This window comes from Polyodon spathula, chromosome 5 (assembly GCF_017654505.1).
Source record: "Polyodon spathula isolate WHYD16114869_AA chromosome 5, ASM1765450v1, whole genome shotgun sequence".
In the NCBI taxonomy this organism is placed as follows: Eukaryota; Metazoa; Chordata; class Actinopteri; order Acipenseriformes; family Polyodontidae; genus Polyodon; species Polyodon spathula.
In genome coordinates, this window is record NC_054538.1 from 70,217,895 (window position 1) to 70,244,238 (window position 26,344).

Below are 26,344 nucleotides of genomic sequence, written 5' to 3' on the forward strand. Positions count from 1 at the left end.
TCCTTACTTGTGACACAGCTGGTTAAAGAGCAGTTTGGGAGAAACTGGCCCTTTCCCTGTGTCCTTCATGCAGTGGAGAAACAGGAACATGGCAGAAGTCAAAGGCTCAGGGCTTGGGAGAGTCACAACTAATGGATCCTACACATGAAGAAAATATTAGTTACATTAATAAAGAAAGACAGTAAAACTAGGATGCTATGATACTTCAATATAATTGTTTACTTTTTTTTTTAACTATTGAAACTCAAAGTCTATTGCTATTTAGTTACTACAAGTAGGTTGGACGTCATTCTACTTCAAGTTAATTTAAGAGGCAATATCTCTGAAACTTGATGCTTAATTAATAGGTTTCATGAGGTCTCAAAAAATCAGTTAAAATAAATATATTCCTCCAAAAGGTAAGTGATTCATTACGATATTCAAACCCTAACTTCAGGCAAAATTGTGCTGTGAATGTCCAGACTGTCATTTTCATCTAAATTTGAATAAGAGACATACATTTTTCATTAATATTGTGTGGTTGACCATTTGATATACCCATACTCATGAGTAAGGCTCATTTCTGAAAATAATGTGTGTGCGTGTGTAATTATATATATATATTTATACACACACACACACACACACACACACACACACACACACACACACACACAGTGCCTTGCAAAAGTATTCAGACTCCTGACCAATTCTCTCATCTTACTGAATTACAAATGGTACATTGAAATTTCATTGTTTGATTTTTTATTTTAAAACACTAGAACTCAAAATCAATTATTGTAAGGTGACATTAGTTTTATGTTGGGAAATATCTTTAAGAAAAATAAAAAACTGAAATACCTTGCTTGCATAAGTATTTAACCCCCACACATTAATATTTGGTAGAGCCACCTTTCGCTGCAATAACAGCTTTAAGTCTTTTGGGGTAAGTATGTACCAGCTTTGCACACAGTGTCGGAGTGATTTTGGCCCATTCTTCTTGGCAGATTTACTCCAGGTTGTTCAGGTTGGTTGGACGACGCTTGCGGAGTGCAATTTTCAAATAGTGCCACAGAGTCTCAATGGGATTGAGACCAGGACTTTGACTGGGCCACTGTAGGACATTCACCTTTTTTTTCTTGAGCCACTCCAGTGTTGCTTTGGCCTTGTGCATGGGATCATTGTCCTGCTGAATGGTGAATTTCCTCCCAAGCTTCAGTTTCTTAGCGGACTGAAGCAGATTCTCTTGCAGTATTTTCCTGTATTTTGCTCCATCCATTCTTCCTTCAATTGTAACATGATGCCCAGTCTCTGCCGATGAGAAGCATCCATCCCCACAGCATGATGTTGCCACCACCATACTTCACTGTAGGGATGGTGTGTCTTGAGACATGGGCAGTGTTAGGTTTGCATAGCGCTTTGAGTTTTGGGCAAAAAGCTCTATCTTGGTCTCATCTGACCACAAAACCCTTTCCCACATCGCAGCTGGGTCACTCTCATGCCTTCTGGCAAACTCCAGACGTGCTTTCAGATGGTACTTTTTGAGTAACAGCTTCTTTCTTGCCACCCTCCCATACAGGCCAGTGTTATGCAGAGCTCTTGATATGGTTGACTGGTGCACCATTACTCCTCTCCCATCCACTGAACTCTGTAGCTCCTTCAAAGTGATTGTTGGCCTCTCTGTGGCTTCTCTCACAAGTCTCCTTCTTATTTGAGCTCTGAGTTTTGAGGGACGGCCTTTTCTTGGCAGTGCCTGGATGGTGTGATGCAGCTTCCACTTCCTGATTATTGATCCAACTGTGCTAACTGGGATATCCAAACACTTGGATATTATTTTGTACCCTTTCCCTAATCTATGCATTTGTATTACTTTATCTCTAACTTCTGTAGAATGCTCTTTGGTCTTCATTTTCCTTCAGATTCACAGCCTTACCAATGATCCTTCAACAGTTGGGTTTTTATCCAGAAAATGTGATAGCAACTTTAATGGTTCACAGGTGGAGGCCAATGGTGAGGTAACTGTGTCCTCGTTAGGACAATTTCTTTCATCGGTGCAAAATGGGAGCTTCCACAGCACTGGGGTTGAATACTTATGCAAGCGACATATTTCAGTTTTTTTTTTCTTATAAATATTTCCCAACATAAAACCAATGTCACCTTACAACAATTGATTTGAGTTTCAGTGTTTAAAAATAAAATATCGAACAGAACGAAATTTCAATGTACCACGGTAATTCGGTAATATGAGAGAATTGGTCAGGGGTCTGAATACTTTTACAAGGCACTATGTGTATGTGTGTGTGTGTGTGTGTGTATATATATATATATATATATATATATATATATATATATATATATATATATATATATATATATATATATATATATATATATATATATATCAAATAAATATAACAAACTTTTGCCTTGGTGACACACTACTGGCACTGTTACACTGCATTTAGGAACCTGGTCACTGGTTTAGTTTGCTTCCGGTAAATGATTGAACACACTGTGTGAAAGAGCTGCATGACTTCTTCAAAAAGTCTTCAACAAAAGAGACACCAGCTGCTTCAAAGAATTGAAATATTTCTGCTAAAGATTGCTCTGGTCCAGTATAGGAAAGGTAAATTTCACGTGGATGTTGTTATTTTTACATGTATTTATGTTGTTATTTTGTTTAATAATTCACTGATGGTGAAAATAGTGTGTCTTTAAATATTCTACAATTTAGCATTTACTGTTTTTCACATAAGCATTTAAATATATAGGGACAATTATTGTAGAATAACTCTAGAGTAGGGGTTTGCAACCTTTTTAAGAAACTGTATCCCTTCTGTCTGGAGTTTTCAGAAGTACCCGTTTACAATTTTCACTCGACTGAATGATACCACAGTTGAAATAAAAGGCAGAATATGACTTATGAATATTTTTACTCTATGAGCAGTGTTTTTATTTAAATATTTATTTTATTTTTGAATAGTATCTGTGTCTCTGCGTCAGCTTCCGGGTCTTGTCTGGGTACATCACCACTCAGACTTCCTGCCACAAGGCTTAATTTTTAAAACTTATAATTACATGTCTTTGGATGCACACAATTAAGAGAGAGCATCTGGGAGTCTCTTTAGAAACACCCGTATTTGCTTTCTAGTCAGCAAAGTTATTATAAATAAAACACAATAGCCTGCACTTTTACCATTTACTTCCCATCTCAGCATAATTGTGTGCCATTTAATATGTTTACAATATCAAAATAAGATATCAAGAGAAAACTATTTTGACCTTTCTGTACTCTTGTGTTTTCTTTCTCAGTTTTTCTTTTGCAAGCAAGAAACGAATCCATTACAACCAGCCGCTATTGCTGTAACTAAAATGCAGCTGCACCCAATACCAAAATAACAAAAAAACGTCAAAAGTATGGAGTATTGAGATCATCATTTATGTTTACCAGGGCATTTATACTGGACGTGACAGATTCTGTGTTTTACTTTTTTTCATCTTCAGTTCACTTTGAGCTGCTAAATAAAAATGTATTATTTATGCAGAACGATTTAGAGATAATATATAATACTGTTAATAAAATCAATTCAAGACTTTCACTTTCATTTTATTTGTGCATTTCTGAGTCCTCCTGCGTACCCCCTATGACTCTAAGGGGTGGTTCATTCTTTTGTCGCAGATAAATGCGATATGTCCAAAAAATAAAAGCTGTGCAGCTTCACTCCGACCATGCACAAAATCTTGACATTGTTCAGCAATATCCGACCCTATGTGATTTCAGGTCACAGATGCATGAGAAAAGGCTGTACGACTTCACAAAAAGCCACACGTCGCAACAGCGTGGATGACATAATTCCATCCTGTCACACAGAGTTGGAGTATACGGAGCATCAAAAGAAACTTATCACTTATATTTGATCATCAAAAGAATCGTATCACTTATACTTGAGTATCAAAAGAAACATCAATTATATTTGGATAAAATTTACTAAACGTGATTGAAAAAATTGACAAACTCTGTTTTAGAGCAGGTGCTGATTAGTTTTATTGCTCCGATTAACAAATGACATCACGAAGATGCTGCGAAATGATCTGTCGATCTTGGGCAGGTCTTGTGACTCTTGGTCTCCCAATTCGCGGCCTGTCATTGACAGAGTGTGTCTGGTTGTACCATCTCGCCAGGTTTGAAATTGCTGGCTGTGAGCACCCAAGACGGAGAGGCACAGTACGCTGCCCTAGTCCAGCCTCCAACATGCTAATTACACGAAGGTGCTGCTCTCTTGACAGACGTGGCATATTGTTTTTTTTCCTGTAATTTTCTTTATTGCTTTTATTAAAGCTTCCAATTCAACATCTGAAATAACTCCATATCCAGTGTCCAATCAACTGTGTCACTAATTAGGTAATTAAGTGCATATGCTTCAGTCATAATCACTTAAGTGTGTCATCGTCAAGGACGAATGATCGAGCGATTAAAAAGAAACCAAAAACATTTTGTCGCCGTCCACTGACAAAATAAATGTGTCATAATAGTGATAACTTTCTTTTGATGCTAAGTATACGAACCAAACTTTAGGAGCACCCCTGGTTGATAGCCCCTGCTCTAGAGAAAATGATCTCTTTTGGTTGTGACAAGTTTTTTCTCCTTCAATAACTCGTGAAATTACATTTTTAGAGCGTTAAATGCAGTGAAATAAGCTGTGGAAAAAAAAATACAACCCTACCTCATGAGATGTTATGGCTACCTGTAAAGGAATTTTAAATAATGTGGGATGCATGAGTCTCATAGTTACACATCAACGTAAGACAGTAAAGCTTCTTCTAATGTTGGTCATATTGTGTTGACGATAGTTTGGTAGGGGACCATAGAGAACACTGCCTTGGTCTTTGAGCTCTTGCGGGTCAAGGAGGAAATTAACTTAGCCTACAATTCAAATTTGACAGCCATCAGAAGTAATTTACAAGCTTCACGTACCAAGTTTGTTTCCAGCGGTGGACATATCTTTATCTTGGGTCCCTTTTCCTTCATCTCAAAAATCAAGTCATTCAGCAAGTGTGTCTGTGCCAAATTCTGAAAATAAATATTAAAAGATTGTTACCAGCTTCATTAAAGTGCTACAGAACCCCATGTTCATAAAAAGCACATTACTTTGGATATTTAAAATTCTATCATCATATGCAATTCAACTAGGTAACTGTTGTTTTGTTCAGCTTTTACTCGGGAAAGATTTTTTTCTTCTGAACATCACGCTTCCCTTTAGCAACAGACCTAATTTAAAGAGTAGTGCATTGGGGGAAACAGCATTGAGCAGTCTGGATACACTGCAATCCTTAGAGGATTTTTTTTCTTCCCCTTGGTGAATAAAAATAAATGTCGAGAAATGTATTGCCCAGTTGATTTATGAATCATGAAGTATCCAATTTTTTTTTTTTTTTTTTTTTTTTTTTTTTTTTTTTAGTAGAGTTATGTAATGCTTTTCTTGTAAACTTTGCAGTTTGTTCTGTAACATTTTAACATTAAAAATCTGTATTGAACCATGAATGCTAAGTTTCCTACTTCACAAAAATATTAAGCTAATGCAATTTGGGATTCTTGTATGGTTATTCCATATCCATTTAAATTACCTGATCCAGTTTGTTAAATTGATTACCAAGCACCAAAACATCAATACTTTTTCAGTGAATTCAGAAAACAAATTGTGCTTTTAAAACAACTGTTTATTGAAAGACAAAAAATAACATTAAAATGTACCTGCATAACGGCATTAAAAAAGCAGGTATTTCCCAGATTGTTTATGCCTTTCACAGGTACTAATGTGCTGATGACTGGAGTTTTCCCCTTCAAAAGATCACTGCCCTCTGTAGCGTCCTCTCGGATTTTTATTATTTTTGATGATGTGTCTGAAAAAAGAATGTGAACAATTTTACAATATGCCCCTGTAATGTTGGATTTACTGTTGTGTCAAATATTAATGATGCAAACAAACAAAACACAGTTAACGTTCATTTGCAATTTTATTTGCTCAGTTCTGAGAGAGCATCAACAGCTTGTTGGATGTTGTTGTGCTGTTTTGGGCGATCGAGCTAGCTCATGACATCCAGTTCACCAACTACATTTACTAACGTGGAAGGAAGACACACGTTGTCCTTGGACATAGCTGGGATCAAAAAAGCATGGGAATTAATTCAGTTAGACATTTAAGCAGCAAGGTTATTCTCAAACAGCTGCATTAATACTATAACAAGGGCATAACGCAGTTTATGGCAAGTGGTTTTTTACACAACTGTAAACCCACAAAAGATATACAACATGGCAGACAAGACACAGAAAAACACAAAAAAAAGCTGCCTGCATTATCATTAAGGTGAACTACACCACTGCTAACCATAAAATCACCCATCAGCCACTTACTTTCTGCCATCTTGAAATGCGGGTTTCCATGTGAAACTGGGCATGTTTTTTCCGTGTTTTGTCATTTACACGAGAAAATGAGACTTACCCTATCCCTCTTTGTCCGTTTTTTACGGCCACAAACCTAATTTACCAGTGTAATTCTCCCAAACATTCACGCACATCGCCATTTCACGTGTAAATTGACCCGCATGGAAACCCCATGTTCGTCATGTTAACGTTGAATAATACATTTTTGGTTTAGGGGTTTTATAATTATTTTCATACAGTTCATCATTTCTTGGACCTTTGTTACTGTATTAGGTACCAGCGTTCTCGTCAGCGCTGTTGCTCGTAATGGGTCATTATGTTGTTACCTGGAAAAATGACACCGTGATCACGCCGCCACGCTGTGTTTTCAGTGTGCGTAACGCCCAAAAAATAATAACAATCCTGTGAAACAATGTTGATTATTCTTTTATGTGAGAAACTGGTTTGCTTAAAATACTTGTTTCAGCTCCCAATACTCTTCAATGGGTTGGTTGTGACAGCATGTTCCTTAGTTTGGTGGGTGCAATGTATGCGACATAGAAACGAGATTGTACTTCACTGACCTTTATTAGCACATTTCCCCGTTGATGGATGAGACTACATCCTGGGTGCACCTGATACACAGCTCTGTAACAACCAATACCGTTGCAGATCTTTATTATACCATAACAAGCTGGGTTAAATAAATAAATCATTCAGACGAAGAACAGTAATGTATATTCCAAACAGTTTCGAGATATTCAATCTTTTTTATTTCAAGGTCTTTAGAAAAAAAAAATCAAAAGTTCCACAATTTTACAATAATCATTTTGTACGACTTCAGTTTCCCATAGATAGATTTTCATATAGTATGTAGGTTTTAAAATATAAAATGTCTGACACAGTACATGTCCAGTTTTACTTGCGATAAGTGGAAAAACATTTATGTTGTATATTCCTTAACTATGGAACAACAGTGACAAACACTTATTCTTGTAAGCACATATGTGATCAAGTGTAAGTTAAGTTTTTTTAATGATGCAACAACCATATATATATATATATATATATATATATATATATATATATATATATATATATATATATATATATATATCGGAACAACGACAACAAAAGCAAAACTCTGCAATCACATTATCACAGTAAAGTTTATTAGAATATTTTAAATGTGAGATGATCGATGTTATTAGTATAGCTTTTTTTTTTAGTAATCAAAAAGTAGCCTATATTATTTTAACTACAAATAATACAATACAACTCGCATGCAGAAACTACTACTATGCTGTAAGCTACGATTGGGGGAAAAAAAACAACAAAACACGACAACCGTGATTAAAAACAAAAAGTTTAGAAAACCTAATATTTATGTAATTTTCTATCCGACTGATAAACAGGTTTCACAGTCGGACAGAAAGGATAACATTATGGCAAAAATCTAGTTTCCCCTCTGTGGAATGGCACTTGTTCGAGGGACAGTCAGAAAAAAAATCCCTTAAAATCAAACTCTGCTCAACATATTACATTATAAAAGGTTATTTTCCTCTTTAATGACAGCTTAAAAAGGTCAAAGATGCATTACGACAAAGTAACTGGGGAAAAGCCTGTACAGCATCTGGATGGAACTACTGTCATATGTGTTTCCAAAATGACAGATGGCAAATATTTTCACAACTTCAAGGCCAGCTGTGCAAAAAGGCCATTTTAAAAGCTTGCATAAAGATCTGTCAATCCAAATTTGTGTATACCATACAGGTTAACTTTGACTATAGTTCGCTTTTCTGTTGAGCCCAACCACACGTGTTCATAACCTGTGACATATACTGTAAATATTTTACCAATTATCTCAATTTATATGAAAGCATTAACAAGACAGGATATTCAAATATGGTCTAATATCTACATGCACAAGGGCATTGTTCTCTAGCCCTCTATTAATGTCATATTTTAACTTAAAGCAACTTACTGTGAAATGAAGAGTTTTACTAAGCCTTTTAAAATAAAAAATAAAAAACTTCACCCTGAATGAACAAGCAAGAGCTTAAAACTGTTCATAGCCCATTTGTCTGAGCTGCAATTCATACCCCTGTTTCATCTGTTGTAAATTCTGGCACTCTTACAGAATCTACTGTCTTATTCTGGATCCACCATCTTATTCTGAATCCACTACCTTAATCTCAACTGTATGTGTTCTGTGCTGCTGTATAATCTGAGTGGCACTTGTTTAACTGCTGCTGTGTTATCTGATACAAACTAGGCTAATGATTGCAAAGTTGACAGTTCTGCTAACTCTTATTCAATCTAAAGCCCCTTTCACACTTGCACTCCTCCCTGGGTCCCGACCCATGTTTTGGCTACCCGGGTGACAATCCCGCGTAGTGTGAAACCACGTACCTGGGTCCCAGCGACCCACCTCAGGATGTGTGTCAACATGCTTTGACCCGGGTAGAGAGAGACAAAATGCATGACAGCTGTACGTAAGCCGATGAAATAACAAACAGCCACGACTGCATGAAGGTTTCACATTTCTGTTTATTTTGTTTAACTATATTTCTGTTGATTGAGGCACACCATGAGCCAGATTGCAGAACGGAGAAAGAAACATTTGGGACGACGGTTCAATCTAGAGAAGCTTGAATCCGTAACAAGCTGCTTCCGGGGCATTGATACGTGCATTTTTATCCAGTGGAGGTGGGTTGTCAAGGATGTGTGGCACACTCCACAACCTGGTTTCTCAAAGACATCGGATTCAGTGGTCAAGTGTTGTGATGCATAGTGAAGAACTTATCTGGGTACAGTAGGGCAAGCTTTCTTAATGTTGTAGTTGTTGCATTTAGAAAATGACATTTCACGGTCTTAAATATTAACGAATAATGCACATCAATGTAAACTCTTTTGGGATTAATTGGCACCGAAAGCCATATTTTCTTGATGTATGATTTGAAAAATGTTCTCTTAACAACTAAAATAACCCATTAAACCAATAATACTGAACCTGCATACTCTTGCAAGCAATACGTAGGTTTTCTTTCCTGTTATTACACTGTAATATCAGCTTTTATCAGCTTCTAGAACTAGCGGGCTTCTATTTTGGATTGATGTCTGCTGGAACGTTGAAGAGCTTAACTGTTAAGTAAATTTTAAATTAATCCGCATATAAAGACATTATAATCTACAACTAATCTGATAACATAAAAAGCTACTTAAACATATTTTCTGAAAACTGGTCTTGAGACAAGCAAAATCATATGTCTGTGACAGGTCTGTAAAGAAGGCTCAATTCACACCTACTGGAGAGTAAAAATAACAGGAAAGACACGATTGGTTCACAATTCTGTCATCAGCGCGTTCCAAACAACGCCCTCCCTCAAAACCAGCCAGTAAAACTGCCAAACCTGTTTCAATTCTTTCGCACCAGTCAGTCCGACTCCATTCAACAATTCTACAGTTAATATACCTGGCAATATCATCATCGTAACAAAAACTGTCTTCTCTACGTGTGTGTCATTTTTCTATTCTAATTCTGTTTGGGACTATTTTCCTCAGCGTAAGGTTACCCGCCAAAATATCAGAAGTTCAAGGTAAATATAGTTTTTAAAGATGTTTTTTTTTTGTTTTTTTTTTTTTAAAGAGAAAATAAAGAAATAAACTGTTTTATAATAGCGATAGAGCCCTCTCAAAAAAAAAAACACACTTTAAAAAAAAAAAAATAATAATAAATTAGGCGTTGTCGGTTAGCATCTTGGCTGTTTCTTTTGGCTAACATCAATTTCACGCTGACTTGAGTTGTTAAAAATGCAATGGAGGCTGTAACTTCGAGTTTCACGTGAATGGAAGTTGGGTGGCACTGCAACAGACACTGCGTCGTTATCTTTATTTTTTCTCACTATCTTGGTAGTGGTGAGGGATCGTTTCAACCGGTCACAGTTCACTAATCTCTGCCAAGTATGATCTGAGAATGGCGAGATCAAAGATGGTTTTCCTTATAGTGCGGTATTATTTTGCTGCTGCCTTTCAGCTTATGACACAACGATAAATCGAGAGGGCTTTTTTCCCCCAACAAATAAGCTTTCTATTTGAAAATTGTCTACTTGAACTTTCAAAGCACTTTGAAACCGTCAGGTAATTTTTAAAAGTGTTCATTGCATTTACGTCATATCTCGCCTGTAAATCCGAAATATCGGCGCGATCTGTTGTAATAATAGGGATTACAGGATAGTACTGTCACTACAATAGTGACTATGTACAGTATAGTACTGTCATCAGTTCTATCCTGTAATCACATAATTAAGAATAGGGTTTTATAGGGAAAAATCAGTTACAGTAGTATTTATAATTAACGCCTCAATCTGATATCAGCTTTTTAAGAGACGCCGCCCTCGAATAAACGCCGCTCTCAAAAGTTCAGTGACAACACAGCATGGGATAAAACTAGGAATACACCGAATCCAAGTTTTTGGGGCTCGGCTGAATACCGAATTGTGACAAAGTGCCCGCCCCTGTGTATATTACCTGTTATGTTGCGTGTGGTTTGTTAAATGCTGGTGTATAGTAATTGGTACACGGGATATAAATGGGTCTGTAACACGAGTGTTTAAAATGTATATTTGTATTTAGGCACGGGATTGTACATCACTTCACGTACATTTAAAGTAGTTAATATGTGAGCACGAGGTTGCACATAATTAATTCACGTGCTGGGATTCAAGTGAATTAATTAATTAGTAATTGAATCCCAGCACAACAGTATATATAGATGCACGTTTTTACATACTCGCGGTTGGGTGTTCGGTAAGTGGAGAACGGGAGAGAGGAGGATAAACTATTTACAACAATTGCGTGCTGGTGGGACCAGCACGATACTTGTTTATTTAGAAACTCACTGTGTTTGTCAGTGTGTCTGTCCGTGCACCGTTTTGTTAAGTATAGTCCGTTTTTGTTTGTCTCTTATTTTGGCGTAGTGCCGTGTTTCTGTTTTTGTGGTTGTTAAACCTTTTATTTACAATAAACCGGCGCAAGCAATCGCCATCATCATTTCATCCGACCTGTTTTGTGTATTCATTTCCTGGTTCTGACACCGCCCACTTCGGCCGTCCTTGTGAGACGAATCCATCTCAAAAGATTCGGCCGAATACCGAACCGAATACAGAATCTACAAAAAGGTCTAGAAACAACAGAAAACTTAAGAAAAGTGCTGAATGAAAAACAGACTGGCAGCTACTAACACGGGATGCGCACAATCTACAGTTTTCAGCCTTTAATAGTAGTATTTTTATTACCGAATGGAAATATGATTTCAGTTTGAAACTTACACAATTTACCGCTAGCCCCTCCCCCACAATAGAAATGTCAAAATACAGAACGGTTTACTTTACCGTTACAAGAAAGGAAAGTACCATCGTGAAAATGGTTATACAGTGCCGGACCGCTCTAATTTCGGTGGCTGGGCATCAATCAAGAGATCTATTTTCGGTCTTTCTTTTGAATAAGCACTAAGAACAAATAAATCAGTGTCCGATTCCCTGCATACCAGTTTTGATGGTACGTTCAGAGTCCGAGTCTCTGAATAGTGCGTAAATTTAAATGTAGTCAAATCTACTGCACAACTGTCTGATTCAGTCATCCTTATGATGCAAGGGGAACATTAGTACTTCTATTACAAACTGCAGTACTGCTTTAAGGATAACACGTTTTGACAGAACTGCATGCTACGATTGTGGCCATAAACACGAGTTTAAAGCTGTTTTGTACATAGGTCACAGACCCGGGGATTGGAGTGAACGACTGCCCTTGCATTTAAGATTTATTATGTATTACAAAACCATAAATAAGTGCTACACATTTAAAATAAAACACTGGTAGGTACTGTTACTCACCACTTAAATAAACAGAGGTTCTGGTATTGCATTTTATTTTTTTTAGCTAATATTCAGAATGTAGTGTACAATACAATTGTTCAAAACTGTCGGCAAATAGTCTTTAAAAATACATTTTAAAACAATGTACCGATACAGTTCTTAAATTGGTGACAAATACTGAGCATTAGTGTGATCCGTAATTGCATTGGATGCAGTGCTCCAGAAAATAGACGGGTGGAGGATGTGATATACTACAGCGTGGTGATTTAATTTCTGCGCTGGAGATGACGTAATAGGAAAGAATAATATTAAAAAAAAAAAAAAAAAAAAAAAAACACGCTTGATAAAAATAGCCAAAAAAATAACCAAACCACCAAAGATAACACTAACCACCTTGATGCGTTCAAAACAGGGCACATTTGGCTGGAATAACGGCACTCTCGCTACTGGGTGAGTAGCCTCAACATCACATGCGAGACGCACGCATTACCTATTTAAATAAATGTTTCCTCAAGTTCAATGCACAAATAAAACACGAATTCCAATCATTTGCGTTAGAAAATCTATACCGAATCTTAAGTATTCTGCCTAATACGAACCTTGCTCAAATGTAGGTATTCAGGCCGAATCTGAAACCGAATCCTGGATTCGGTGCATCCCGTGATAAAACAAGCGCTGTCTGTTTACCTTGTCCTCAGCTTGGATGGTGAAAACAAACTCAGAGGAATTTACAGCTGACAGATATTTGTTTTGTTTTTTGTTCAATTGGAATTTCTCAGTCCTGTACAAACATATTTAAAAAAAAAAAAACAAGCTTACTATCTGAGAAGACTTAGTTTTGGTTTCTCTTACAGATAAATTACAATCAAGCACATAAATTACAGAGATAAAATAAATAAATAAATAACTGAGTAGGGTATATTTTAGTTATAACAGAAATCAAACCAATATTCAAAAGGTAATCTTTTTCGTTAAGAAAAACAACTGCATGACACTCCAACTACCGTTTTCTCTGCTATTCTTCTCCCGCCCCATAACAACCAATACACACTCCTGATTCGCTGGTACAGTACTCCCCTGACCTCCCAACACCCACCCAATAGGCTGTCGTTAACTGTCAATAAATGTCCTGTATTCAAGCCCCCAAAACACACAATAGTGCTGCAGATCGGAGGCTATAAAATAGTGCAGTGATAAACGCTGCCCTCAATTTAGTGCCGCAGCCGTGTAACAACTTAAAATAAACGCAGCGGCGCTAATTCAAAGTAATACGGTACAATTTGAAAGCTACTTGTTTTTACTTACTCTGCTGAGCTTTTCAGAAGTCAAACTACAGTTTTGCTGCTCTGGTGAGCCCCAAACATAACGAAATGAAGTGGATAGAAGCTGTAGAAAGCAAACTTCCCTCAAAGGTTTATTACCACAAGCTGGGGGAATAATAGATAGATAGCTAGACAGACAGATATAAGTATGGTACAGATTCTAATTAGAACTCTGAACAAAAATCCATAACCTGAAAAGGGTCTGGTCCCAACTGGTTTGGATTAGCAAATCTGTTATTCACACACATGCACAACTTAGTTGTTTTAGAATGTGATGTTGACCTTATATAGAAATCATAATATCTTAAAGAAAAAGAAAAAAAAAAGTGTTTGTCTGTATGGCTTAAATCAATGTCCAAAAAGCTAGCATTCAACAAATACAGAGTTTATCAGAAAAAAAAAAAAAAAAAAAACACAAAAAAAACAAAATGACCTGTATTCGTTAATACTGTGTTCTTGGGAAAAATCAGTTAAATGTGAATGTCGATGGATAAATATTACATCTGGAACAGCAACTTAAGGTAAGCAATGTTCATAGGGCCATCTGGTCAAAACTGCAGGCAAAAAATAAATCAGAAGCATATGGAAAAACAGATTTTTCTCTTCCCTCCAGCAGTAGGGGATGGCAAATGTCAGGATGGGATCTGTCCACGCTTCACTGTGCTATGCTTTACAGCACCACCTGGTTCTCCTTGCTCAGCCACCAAATATGGACAGAACTGACACTGTGGACCCTATCCCAAGGGCAAACTCCACAGACACATTTGAAGTCCAAACAAAATGACAATTTCACACAAGTATAGAGGAATGATTTGTTCCAAGTACCATCTACAATTAAAAGACTTGAACTGGGTCTACCTAAGGAACACAATAGTCATCACATATGTACAGATTATATATATATATATATATATATATATATATATATATATACACACACACACACACACACACACACACACACTGCCTATAGAAAGTCTACACCCCCTTGAACTTTTTTCACATTTTGTTGTGTCAGTGCCTCAGAGTTTCATGCATTTAAATGAGGATTTTTTTTCCCCGTTTATCTACACACCATACTCCACACCGTTAAGGTGAAAAAAAGTTTATTGAGAAAAAATATATAAATTGAAAACACAAAACAAAGATCATAATTGGATAAGTCTCCACCCGAGTTAATACTTGGTGGAAGCACCTCTACATCTGTGAGTCTGTTGGGCTAGGTCTCTGGCAACACCTAGATTTGGCAATATTTGACCATTCTTCTTTTCAAAACTGTTCAAGCTCTGTCATGTTCCTTGGGGAGCGTTGATGGACAGCAAACTTCAAGTCATGCCACAAATTTGATAGGACTGAGGTTGGGGCTCTGACTGGGCCAATCAAGGACATTTACCTTTTTGTTCCTTAGCCACTCCAGTGTAGCTTTGGCTGTGTGCTTTGGGTCGTTGTCATGCTGAAAGGTGAACTTCCGTCCCAGTTTCAGCTTTCTTGTAGAAGGCAGCAGGTTTTCCTGAAGAACTATTCTGTACTTTGCTCCATTCCTTTTCCCTTCTATCCTGACAAGTGCCCCAGTCCCTGCCAATGAGAAACAGCCCCATAACATGATGCTGCCACCACCATGCTTCACAGTAGGGATGGTGTTCTTTGGGTGATGCACTGTGTTGGGTTTGCTCCAAACATAACGCTTTGCATTTAGGCCAAAAAGTTCCATTTCAGTTTCCTCAGACCACAAAACTTTTTGCCACATAACTACAGAATCTCCCGAGTTTTTTTGAATACTTCAAAATGGGATTCAAGGTGGGCTTTCTTGAGTAATGGCTTCCTTCTTGCCACCCTACCATACAGGCCAGATTTGTGGAGTGACTGGGATATTGTTGTCACAAGCACACTTTGACCAGTCTTGGCCATAAAAGCCCGTAGCTCTTGCAAAGTTACCATTGACCTCTTGTAGCCTCTCTGACCAGACTCCTCCTTGCTCGGTCATCCAGTTTGGAGGGACAGCCTGATCTAGGCAGGGTCTTGGAGGTGCCATACACCTTCCACTTCTTAATAATCGTCTTGACCGTGCTCCAAGGGATATTCAAGGCCTTTGATATTTTTTTTACACCCATCCCCTGATCTGTGCCTCCCAACAACTTTGTCCTGGATTTCTTTTGGAAGCGCCTTGGTGCTCCTGGTTGAGTCTTTGCTTTGAAATGCACTACCCAGTAGACAGAACCAACAGGAACTGCTGCATTCATCCTGAAATCATGTGAATCAGTACAATTTAACACAGATGGAGGCCACTTAACTTGGTGTGTGATTTTGAAGGCAAATGGTTACATCTGAGCTAATTTAGGATCGCTATTACAAGGGGGTGGACACTTATCCAGCCAAGCTATTTCAGTTTTTATTTTTAACTAATTTTCTAGAATATTTCACTTGGAAATTGTGAGGTAGGATGTGTAGATAAATGGAAAAATAAATAAATAAATTGAACGCATTTTAATTCCAGGCTATAAGGAAAAGGTAAAAATTTTGAAAGGGGTTGTAGACTCTATAGGTACTGTGTGTATATATATATATATATATATATATATATATATATATATATATATATATATATATATATATATATATATATATATATATATATATATATATATATATATATATATATATATATATATATATATATATATATATATATATATATATATATATATATATATATATATATATATATACACAGTATATAATATAAAAGACAATGTTTACAAACGAGAGGAGGCCATTCAGCCCATCTTGGTTGTTTGGTTGTTAGTAGCTTATTGATCCCAGAATCTCATCAAGCAGCTTCTTGATAGATCCCAGGGTGTCAGCTTCAACATCATTACTGGGCAGTTGGTTCCAGACTCCCACAACTCTCTGTGTAAAAAAAAACGTGTTTCCTATTTTCTATTCTGAATGCCCCTTTGTCTAATCTCTATTTGTGACCCCTGGTCCTTGTTTCTTTTTTCAGGTCGAAAAAGTCCCTTGGTTAGACATTGTCAATACCTTTTAGAATTTTGAATGCATGAATCACGTCGCCGCGTAGTTGTCTTTATTCAAGACTGAATAGATTCAATTATTTTAGCCTGTCTGCAGAGAACATGCCTTTTAAACCCTGAATAATTCTGGTTGCTCTTCTTTGCACTCTTTCTAGAGCAGCAGTGTCCTTTTTGTAGCGAGGTGACCAGAACTGAACACAATATTCAAGATGAGGTCTTACTAATGCATTGTAGTTTTAACATTACTTCCTTTGATTTAAATTCAACACTTTTCACAATATATCCAAGCATAAACTGAAGGATTTGCCCTATAGCCTGGGGATCACAGGTTCAAGTCCAGGCTACGTCACTGCCGACCGTGAATGGGAGTTCCTATGGGGCAGAGTAGAATTGGCCAGGCACTGCCCGGGTAGCGAGGGCTTAGGTCAGCAGGGGCATCCATGGCTCACTGCTCACCATCAACCCCTGTGGCTGACAGGGCACCTGTGCTTCTGCAGTGGAGCCTCCAGAGCTGTGTTGTCCTCCAGCACTACAGGTCTGGTGGCCTTGCTGTGGATCCACAATGCAAAAGAGCACGTTTCAGAGGACACAGGGGGGTTGCAAGCAGTGAGCCATGGACCCAGATAATAATTGGGGAGAAAACCAGGGTAAAAAATTGGAGATGACTTAAAAAAAAAAAAAAAAAAAAAAAACTGAAGGAAACTGTTGAGTGAAAAACAGACTGGCAGCTACTTAAGGGACACACACAATCTACAGTTAAGCCTTTTAGTTAATAGTATTTTTATTACCAAATAAGACTTGTTTGAAACACACAATTTACCACTAACCCCCTCCCCCAACAACAGAAACATTTACTTTACCTTTACAAGAAAGGAGAGCTGCATCTTTGCCATAACTCATTATTTTCTTTACTGATGATTCAACCTGTGTCACCTGATCTGAGACCGAGAGCTATTAGGAATGAAAATGAAAGACAGGATAAAGAATTGTATTTGCACTAGCCGGTATATGTCAATTGTCTATTATTGTACCTAACCACTTTTTTATTGTTACTAGTTGAAAAAAAAAATCTTTAGGGATTAAATATTTAATTATTTATTTATTTTTTTTTAATTGCAGATACAAGACCCTGAAGGGAACAGCCTATTAAAACCTGTTCTCTGCAATTTGTAGAAACTCTGGTTCTATGAATTTTTGTCACCGCACAGCATGAAAAATAAATATAAATTAAAAAATTATTCTCTTTGTAATCATCATTCAACAACATTCAATGTGAAAGCATAGGCTTTTCAAGAAGTTGACAATGTATGGGTTTGAGAATAAAATACTACACATCTTGCTTGCTTATTTACTTATTTTTTACAGGAATTCCATCAAGGTAACACAAATGGTTTTGCTCTTTGGAAAGGCTGATCCTTCCTCTCTGCTTTGCTGTTTTCACTATGGTAACAGTTAAAAGGAATTATTATCAATTCACTCAAACAAACTGAAATCAAGGGAAGAAAATGATGGCTAAATTCTTTACTTACTAATAGAGGTGCCTATTCAGAGAAACATTTTAATTTCCGCTACAAAGAATCCCAGCTGTGTTTCAAGAACGTACCTCTTCTTGAGGTCAAGCCTCCATTTACCAATCCTCTGGTACTTCAGTTGAAGGCCTTGTTGGTAAGAACACAGTCAATAGGTTTTTTTTTATTTCCCAAACTGTTGTTGTCCAACATTATTATGGATTACTACATTCTTGTCAGGACTCTTATATTGAGGCTATATGGATAAGCTCACCCTGAAAACCTGGCCTTCAACAAAAATGTGCACAATAACAGTCTGAAACAATTTTCGTTTGCAACCTCTAGTTTGGCTTCTTTACAAACATTTCCCATTAAACACTTCACTAAAAGATTACATGAGAAGGAATAGGACAAAATGTAGATCCAATTGGTAATGCCAAAGAGAATACACTTATTTGATGCCTGTACCAAATTTCTCAAAGCCACCACAGTACACAAATATGCACATCTTCTAACACATGGGGCCTTTAATTTGATCTTTTTATGCACTTACAATTATTATTATTATTTTTTTTAATGCTGATGTACAGTAAGAAATGTAAAAGCATCTTAACCGTGCCTTGCATTTACACCTGAAGTCTTACAGATTTACAAAAAACATAGATCCATTTATATATGGGATTGCTTAAGTAGACCCAAAACAACTAAATTACACATTTATTTTGGTGGATTTTCAATGTACGCATTGTCTCCAGCTGTTGACTAAACTTTAGCTACAACTCACTACTTTCTGGGGGACTCAGCAAAGAGCCCTCCACCAGGGGACAGAGTTCCCGCCGGCCAGGCAACATGCTTTCCTTAGACCTCTGGCTCCCACAAGCATGACAGAGCACTCTGATCCCAATAGTATGCGATACGCTGAAGTGCAGAATGAGATTTAAGTTACTCGCAGCTGCAAACATTCTTTGGGGAACCCAGCACTGGAGGTCAGCTCATCCGCTTAATGTAATTGATAAATGCATCCATGTAGTAGTAATGTAATTGGACCATTGTTTTTGCTCTGCAATCTGATTCTCAGGGAGGCTGCACAGCACAGACTGCCTGCTGCCACAATACTCCACCCTTTTGGTACCAACTGACAGCATATCTGTCTAATGCCAGCATGCACATCAAAATAAAGAACAGCTCTGTGGTTTAAAGTTAAAGGACTACAACTGATTTGTTATAAACAGATAGTGTACATCAATTTAACATTATATTAAACAATTATGCATTTGCATACATATTAACCAATAAAAAGAGAGATTTGTCCCAGAGAATAATAAATATTTTAGATTTTATACAGTCTGTGTACGAAAGCATATCATAATAGGCTTCTATTGCAACCTGTAGCGGTGTTAACTGTTAAAATATTTAAATCATTGTTGAAAAAACATTCCTCACCATACACAGCCAGAAACAATCTTCATTTGTTTTTATTTTAACTTAATTTTTTTATGCATCCTTTACATATGAACGTTCTACAAAACATAGGTCCTCCATTATAGCAATGTTGCTTAAGAGCTTCTCTATAAAATGATTATACAAAATAGCATTTTTAAAACAAATTTTGGCCATTGTGTTAATGATTAATTGGGTTCCTAATGGCCTGCAAATATACCAGACATCTCCAAGGTGCTAGTATCATTTTCTGGGAAGTTTTAACTTGCCCATTGTCCAATTAAAATGTTATTTTTATACTTTTAATGACGTTCTGTTACAAATAAAACTGGTGGAGTGATATTGGTTGATTTTTCTTTTTTGTGATGCAGTTACAAACATACTAAGGGCATACACCACAGAGTACATCTAGGGCTTCTGTTTTTTGGTTTTTATTTGTTTTTCGGTGCTTATTTTTTTTTAATCTATTTTCATGTTTGGTATAAATGTTTTTTTTTTTTCAGTGCTTTTGCTTTCTATATACTATGAAATTATTTTTTCGGTTAAAGTCTTTTCACACCAAGCACATCGCATCAAAGCATCATCACCCAGCATATTGTGACGCCGTCCAGTTGTTTTCATACCAAAGGTGTCAATCAATCTGAACTCATCATTTCTCTTGGGGTACAGAATTATATTTGTATGTCTTTCAGCACTAAGTACTGTAATATAAACACTATTTCATGAAAATGAAATAATAAAGTAGTATGAATGAGTGTATTAGGTTAGCCTGCCATTTCGAATGTGTAAAGCAGTCTTTATTTACTGTACGCGTTCACTGTTGAAAGTTAAGGGTCTTCCCATTTGACACACACATCAGTGCCTTCATTGTATAACTAATTACAAAACTGTTTGAACATTTACATTCTACCTGCTAATCAGCTGTTGAAATTCTGAAAGCAGGTCGTATGTTACTGTAAACTCCCGGTTGTGGAGTTTTGCAAAAAAATTTGCAGAAATAAATAATTGTAGACATTTCTTGTATTTTTTTTCCTACACAAAAGCAAAACTTTTGCTACAAAAGATTTTTTCTATAATTTGTTTGAGAATTTTTTTTTTGTGAATAAATGCTGTAAAGTAAGAATGCTTTCAAAAATAGACATGTTAATAGATTATATTGATCAATTAACAAAATGCAAAGTCAGTGAATAGAAGAAAAATCTAAATCAAATCAATATTTGGTGTGACCACCCTTTGCCTTCAAAACAGCATCAATTCTACTAGGTACACTTGCACACAGTTTTTGAAGGAACTCAGCAGGTAGGTTGGCCCAAACATCTTGGAGAACTAACCACAGTTCTTCTGTGGATTTACGCAGCCTCAGTTACTTCTCTCTCTTCATGTAATCCCAGACAGACTCGAAGATGTTGAGATCAGGGCTCTGTGGGGGCCATACCATCACTTCCAGGACTCCTTGTTCTTTACGCAGAAGATAGTTCTTAATGACTTCCGCTGCATGTTTGGGGTCGTCGTCATGCTGCAGAATAAATTTGGGGCCAATCAGATGTCTCCCTGATGGTATTGCACGATGGAAAAGTATCTTCCTGTACTTCTCAGCATTGAGGAGACCATTAATGCTGACCAAATCCCCAACTCCATTTGCAGAAATGCAGCACCAAACTTGCAAGGAACCTCCACCATGCTTCACTGTTGCCTGCAGACACTCATTCGTGTACCGCTCTCCAGCCCTTCGCGAACAAACTGCCTTCTGCTACAGCCAAATATTTCAAATTTTGACTCATCAGTCCAGAGCACCTGCTGCCATTTTTCTGTACCCCAGTTCCTGTGTTTTCGTGCATAGTTGAGTCACTTGGCCTTGTTTCCACGTCGGAGGTATGGCTTTTTGGCCACAAGTCTTCCATGAAGGCCACTTCTGACCAGACTTCTCCGGACAGTAGATGGGTGTACCAGGGTCCCACTGTTTTCTGCCAATTCTGAGCTGATGGCATTGCTGGACATCTTCCGATTGCGAAGGGAAGCAAGCATGATGTGTCTTACATCTGCTGCATTAAGTTTCCTTGGCCGACCACTGAGTCTACGGTCCTCAAAGTTGCCCTTTTCTTTGTACTTCAAAAGAGCTTGGACAGCACATCTGGAAACCCCTGTCTGCCTTGAAATTTCTGCCTGGGAGAGACCTTGCTGATGCAGTATAACTACCTTGTGTCTTGTTGCTGTGCTCAGTCCTGCCATGGTGTATGACTTTTGACAGTAAACTGTCTTCAGCAACCTCACCTTGTTGGCTGTTCCTCACCCAGTTTTATTCTTCCTACACAGCTGTTTCTGTTTCAGTTAATGATTGTGTTTCAACCTACATATTGAATTGATGATCATTAGCACCTGTTTGGTATAATTGTTTAATCATACACCTGACTATATGCCTACAAAATCCCTGACTTTGTGCAAGTGTACCTAGAAGAACTGATGCTGTTTTGAAGGCAAAGGGTGGTCACACCAAATATGGATTTGATTTAGATTTTTCTTCTGTTCACTCACTTTGCATTTAGTTAATTGATAAATATAATCTATTAACATGTCTATTTTTGAAAGCATTCTTACTTTACAGCATTTTTTCACACCTGCCTAAAACTTTTGCACAGTACTGTATGTGTGTGTGTGTGTATATATATATATATATATATATATACACACACACACATACATATATATATATATATATATATATATATATATATATATATATATATATATATATATATATATATATAGTATTGCATATATTTTTTTCTTCAATCTCTTAACTGTATTTTATTTAAACATATTTTGCTGACAGAGTGTCACATTGTCAGGATTGAAAACGCATGACGTATGCCAGAACACATGAATATTCCCAAAATTAACATCATTTGCTTAAGACTTGCAATACTTGCGTGCACGTGCAACATGCCGAGATGTGGCTATAAAAGCGGAGGGTTCTCAGCTTGCATGTTGGTGTTCGCTGTAGACACATCTGAAGTTATACCTAGACTTACCGAGGCATAACGGAACAATGCTACTGGACATTTGGAAGCCAGCGAATCTCAGTCTGCCATTTACATGACAGGTTCACCACTGCAGCCTCTATAACATTTGCAGTACTAGGAATGCATAGATTTTCCGACCAGACTGTCAAAAACCAACTACAGGAGGCAGGTATCTGAGCAAGGCGGCCAGTTAGAGGAGCGATTCTTATGCCGTAACATTGTCGACTACTAGTGGTGTCATAATTACAAGAGTATGGTCCATACAAAAATGGAGAAACATGGTGTTCAGTGATGAATCCAGATTTCTGCTTCGACATGCAGATGGAAAAGCCTGGGTATACAGACGACATCATGAACATTTTCTGGCCAATTGTTTTCGACAGATTTGGTGGTGGTAGTGTCTGGGTGCGGGCAGCAATCTCAGACAGTGACAGAACCAACCTTGTTCATGTTCAAGGCAACCTGACAGCTCTGCGTTATTTTCATGAGATCCCATTCATGAACGTCATTTTCCAGCATGACAACGAATGGCCGCACACAGCCGGGTGCTTCCCTGGTCGCCTCAATCACCAGATCTGAACCCCACTGAGCATTTGTGGGACGAGTTTGATCTACGTGTGCGATGACGTTACCCCGAGCTACAGACGTTAGAAGGACTTTTCCAGGCACTTGAGAAAGCGTGGGTTGCCATTCCCCAGCATGTTATCCAGGCTCTCATTTGATCAATGGGCAGATGTCTATTGAATGTTTTAATGATTTCTGCACAGGTTAAGGTTCTTTTGAACTGTATTTTATTTACTATGCAAACTGCCATACTAATGCTATATAAAGTACATTCAAAACACCTATGTGTTTCTTTTTTGAAATGATATATATATATATATATATATATATATATATATATATATATATATATATATATATATATCCTCAATAATGCAATCCAAGTCATTATTTTATTACTATAACATCTCAAAAAGCTCTGTAAATGTCTGTGATATTCTTTGAGTGCTGGATGCAGAGGCAGCTATCTCCTTTGTTCATGTCTGTCCATGGGGCTATCTGATACACTTTTTTTTTTTTTTGGCTTCATTCGGCTCCTGTCGGTATCATTTGGTCATTGAAAAATTCTCTCGGCTTTTTCCGGAGAAAAAAATGACTAGAGACCTGCGATTTAAGTCTTTTTGATGATGTCGGAGGATGGATCGCAGAGGGTTAAATATAGCTGACACAGCACAAGTAAATAACTAAATAACAAATAAAAAACAGAAAATGTTTTTTTTAAGTTCAAAACAACTGTTCTTTCTTTTGTAGTACGTTTTGTAATTAATTTTCTGTTGTGTCAAAGAATTACCATTGAGCAGTTGTTTTCATTCAGCCATTTTATCATGTTGAAGTAGAGGCGGCACTGACAGTGATGTGAACCAATCATATGACAGGCGGAGACTATTGGCTGGTGATGTAAGGATGTGAGGGCAGTAGTGAAGGGGGAGGGGAGTGAGGATGTGACAATTGTTTTTAAAATGCTAGTGAAATGTAGACAAAAAATTGAGTATGGTACTATAAATTAATGAATAATATAGAAAAATTTGAAGAACTGTGGTGTGTTAATAAAACAGATGGAATAAAATGAAATATTAATTAGAAAAAAAGTATTATGTTTAATCCAATAAAAATAAAGGATCTATTTCTTTAGGATGGATATGTCCACTGTCTCTGTACTCTGGATAATAATAGGTACCAAGTTCCATAGACAATGGGTATGGTAAAGGACCTACTACAGCCTTTATTCTGTATTTCAGGACAGCCAAGAGCAGGGTATGGCAACAAAAACCTTTCAGGTGTCAAAATCTTCAATGTATATTCATGAACTGCATGGTATTTTAATTTCAGATATAGGACTACAACCAATAGATTTCAGTTGTAATAAGCTGTTAAATTTAAGAAGTGAATGTTTCTAAAATAAGTGGTGAATCTTTCAGCAAGGATTTTAGTGACTGCTTCTCAATATCAAAATCAACCCACAACATGGAGGCAGAGTGCTTTCAGCAGCTCAGTCTCCCTGGAAGCTTTGCAGTGACACTATCCAAAGAGCATGGGATTCTTCAATTTTGCTCAAATACCCATTTCGATTGAGGTGCCATTGTTTGTTTTGTTTACTTAACACAAGGACAACGGTCTAGTCTAAAATTCGAGCCACACGGGGACATGCTACTGTAGGGACATGCCCTTTAGAAAGCAGTATGAATGATATACAGCTTTCAACAGTCAAATGTGAATTGGATTGACGAAATATGAATATCAGTTCAATTAACCAACAATTAGAACCATGTGGTTGATGTGATGTTAATTAAATAATGAAATGGTATTAGAGTATTTTATAGAAATCAAGGGCATGAAAATATGAACAGTCCTCTTAGCACTTGTGTGGAATTGTATTTCACACAAAGGTACCGTACAAATACAAACACTACTTTTTAGAACATAGTTATGAAAAAAGGAGGCCTTTTGTCCCATCAATGATTGCCCGGTTTATAGTTTTGATAGATCTCGGAAAAGGTCTAGTCTGATCTAAAAATACATATAAGATACAAAACAATACCAGAAGATCTTATCTAAAACATATTCCCATTATTTCATATTTCTCCCTTGTCCCTCATTAAATAAGCACACAATAAGTTAAATAAGTATTTCTTCAAAGCTATTAATAAAATTTACTGATCACAGATATCTCAATATTGTAATGGACAAGACAGTACTGACAGGCATTTAAAAAGGTCTGTCCGGTTGTGCACTACCATTTGACTTATCGGCATGTAACACTTTACATTTATTCACATTCAATTAAATTTGCCATGTTTCATCCCAGTTCTGTATCCCTTTGGATTTTCTGGGTTGTTGCATGTTGGCCACTACTCTCAACTGTCAACAAATTTTACATGCTTGCTAGTTATCCCTAATGTACATATGAATCTGCAAGAATCTTAGCACCAACAGAAATTGCGTCCCCAATTGGTACTCTGGTTCTAGTGTTTTAACCAGGCATTTATCCAATTACAGTATATGTAATACTTTGGATTCCCTGTGATTTAGTCTTTTGTGCAGTACTTTTAAATATTAAAATGTAGTCTGCGATATGCTCGATTTGTATAAATCTAAGAGGCTAGTGAGGCAGCACTGTCTTTTCTGAAAGCTGGTTGTCTCCATCGGTACAACATTTGCAATCCACTAGTTAGTTGGAACTTGTCTGACAATTTGTAAAAAAAAAAATATATATGTAAGTGACCTGGAGATAAATTTCCATGTTACTTTAGGCAGTCCTGTGTAGATGCTGTTAAACAATTAATTGGTCTTTCGCCTCCAGCTATCTTAGCACTTACGTTTACATAGAATGCCCTGACAACGACTACTGACCTACCACGCCCTGATTGTCCAGACTCTAAGGTATTGGTATATGCTCAGTTTAGAAATGTACTAACTGCATTTGTTGTGGTTTTATTTTTAAAAAAAAATGCTTTGCATAAAACAGAATTTTGCTTAAGCACAAGCTCTGGCTACAGTTCTCCTCCATTTAATTGCCATGAACTCAGGATGTAGTGAGATTGGCATACTAACTAAGCAAAACTGCATGTTAGCAATCAAAGACTATTTCTCAGTTGAACAATCAGATTGTACCAATTTACCAACCCTCCCTTTATACTGCTGTGCCACTTTTGACAACCCCTTTAGAACAAGCTTACTGATGTCTC

At 37.0% G+C, this 26,344-nt stretch overlaps 1 protein-coding gene across 4 annotated transcripts in view; it reads right to left on the bottom strand.

Annotated features, from left to right (window-relative positions):
- The window catches only part of usp45 (ubiquitin specific peptidase 45), a 57,553-nt gene that overhangs the window by 22,814 nt on the left and 8,395 nt on the right, over nt 1-26,344 (bottom strand). For all 4 annotated transcript variants that reach the window (XM_041251195.1, XM_041251193.1, XM_041251192.1 and 1 more), the window contains 3 exons: nt 5,732-5,880; nt 4,955-5,050; nt 8-138 (listed from right to left, as the gene is read on the bottom strand). In XM_041251195.1, the coding sequence (XP_041107129.1) occupies nt 8-138; nt 4,955-5,050; nt 5,732-5,880 (376 nt within the window). The remainder of the gene's footprint in view (nt 1-7; nt 139-4,954; nt 5,051-5,731; nt 5,881-26,344) is intronic.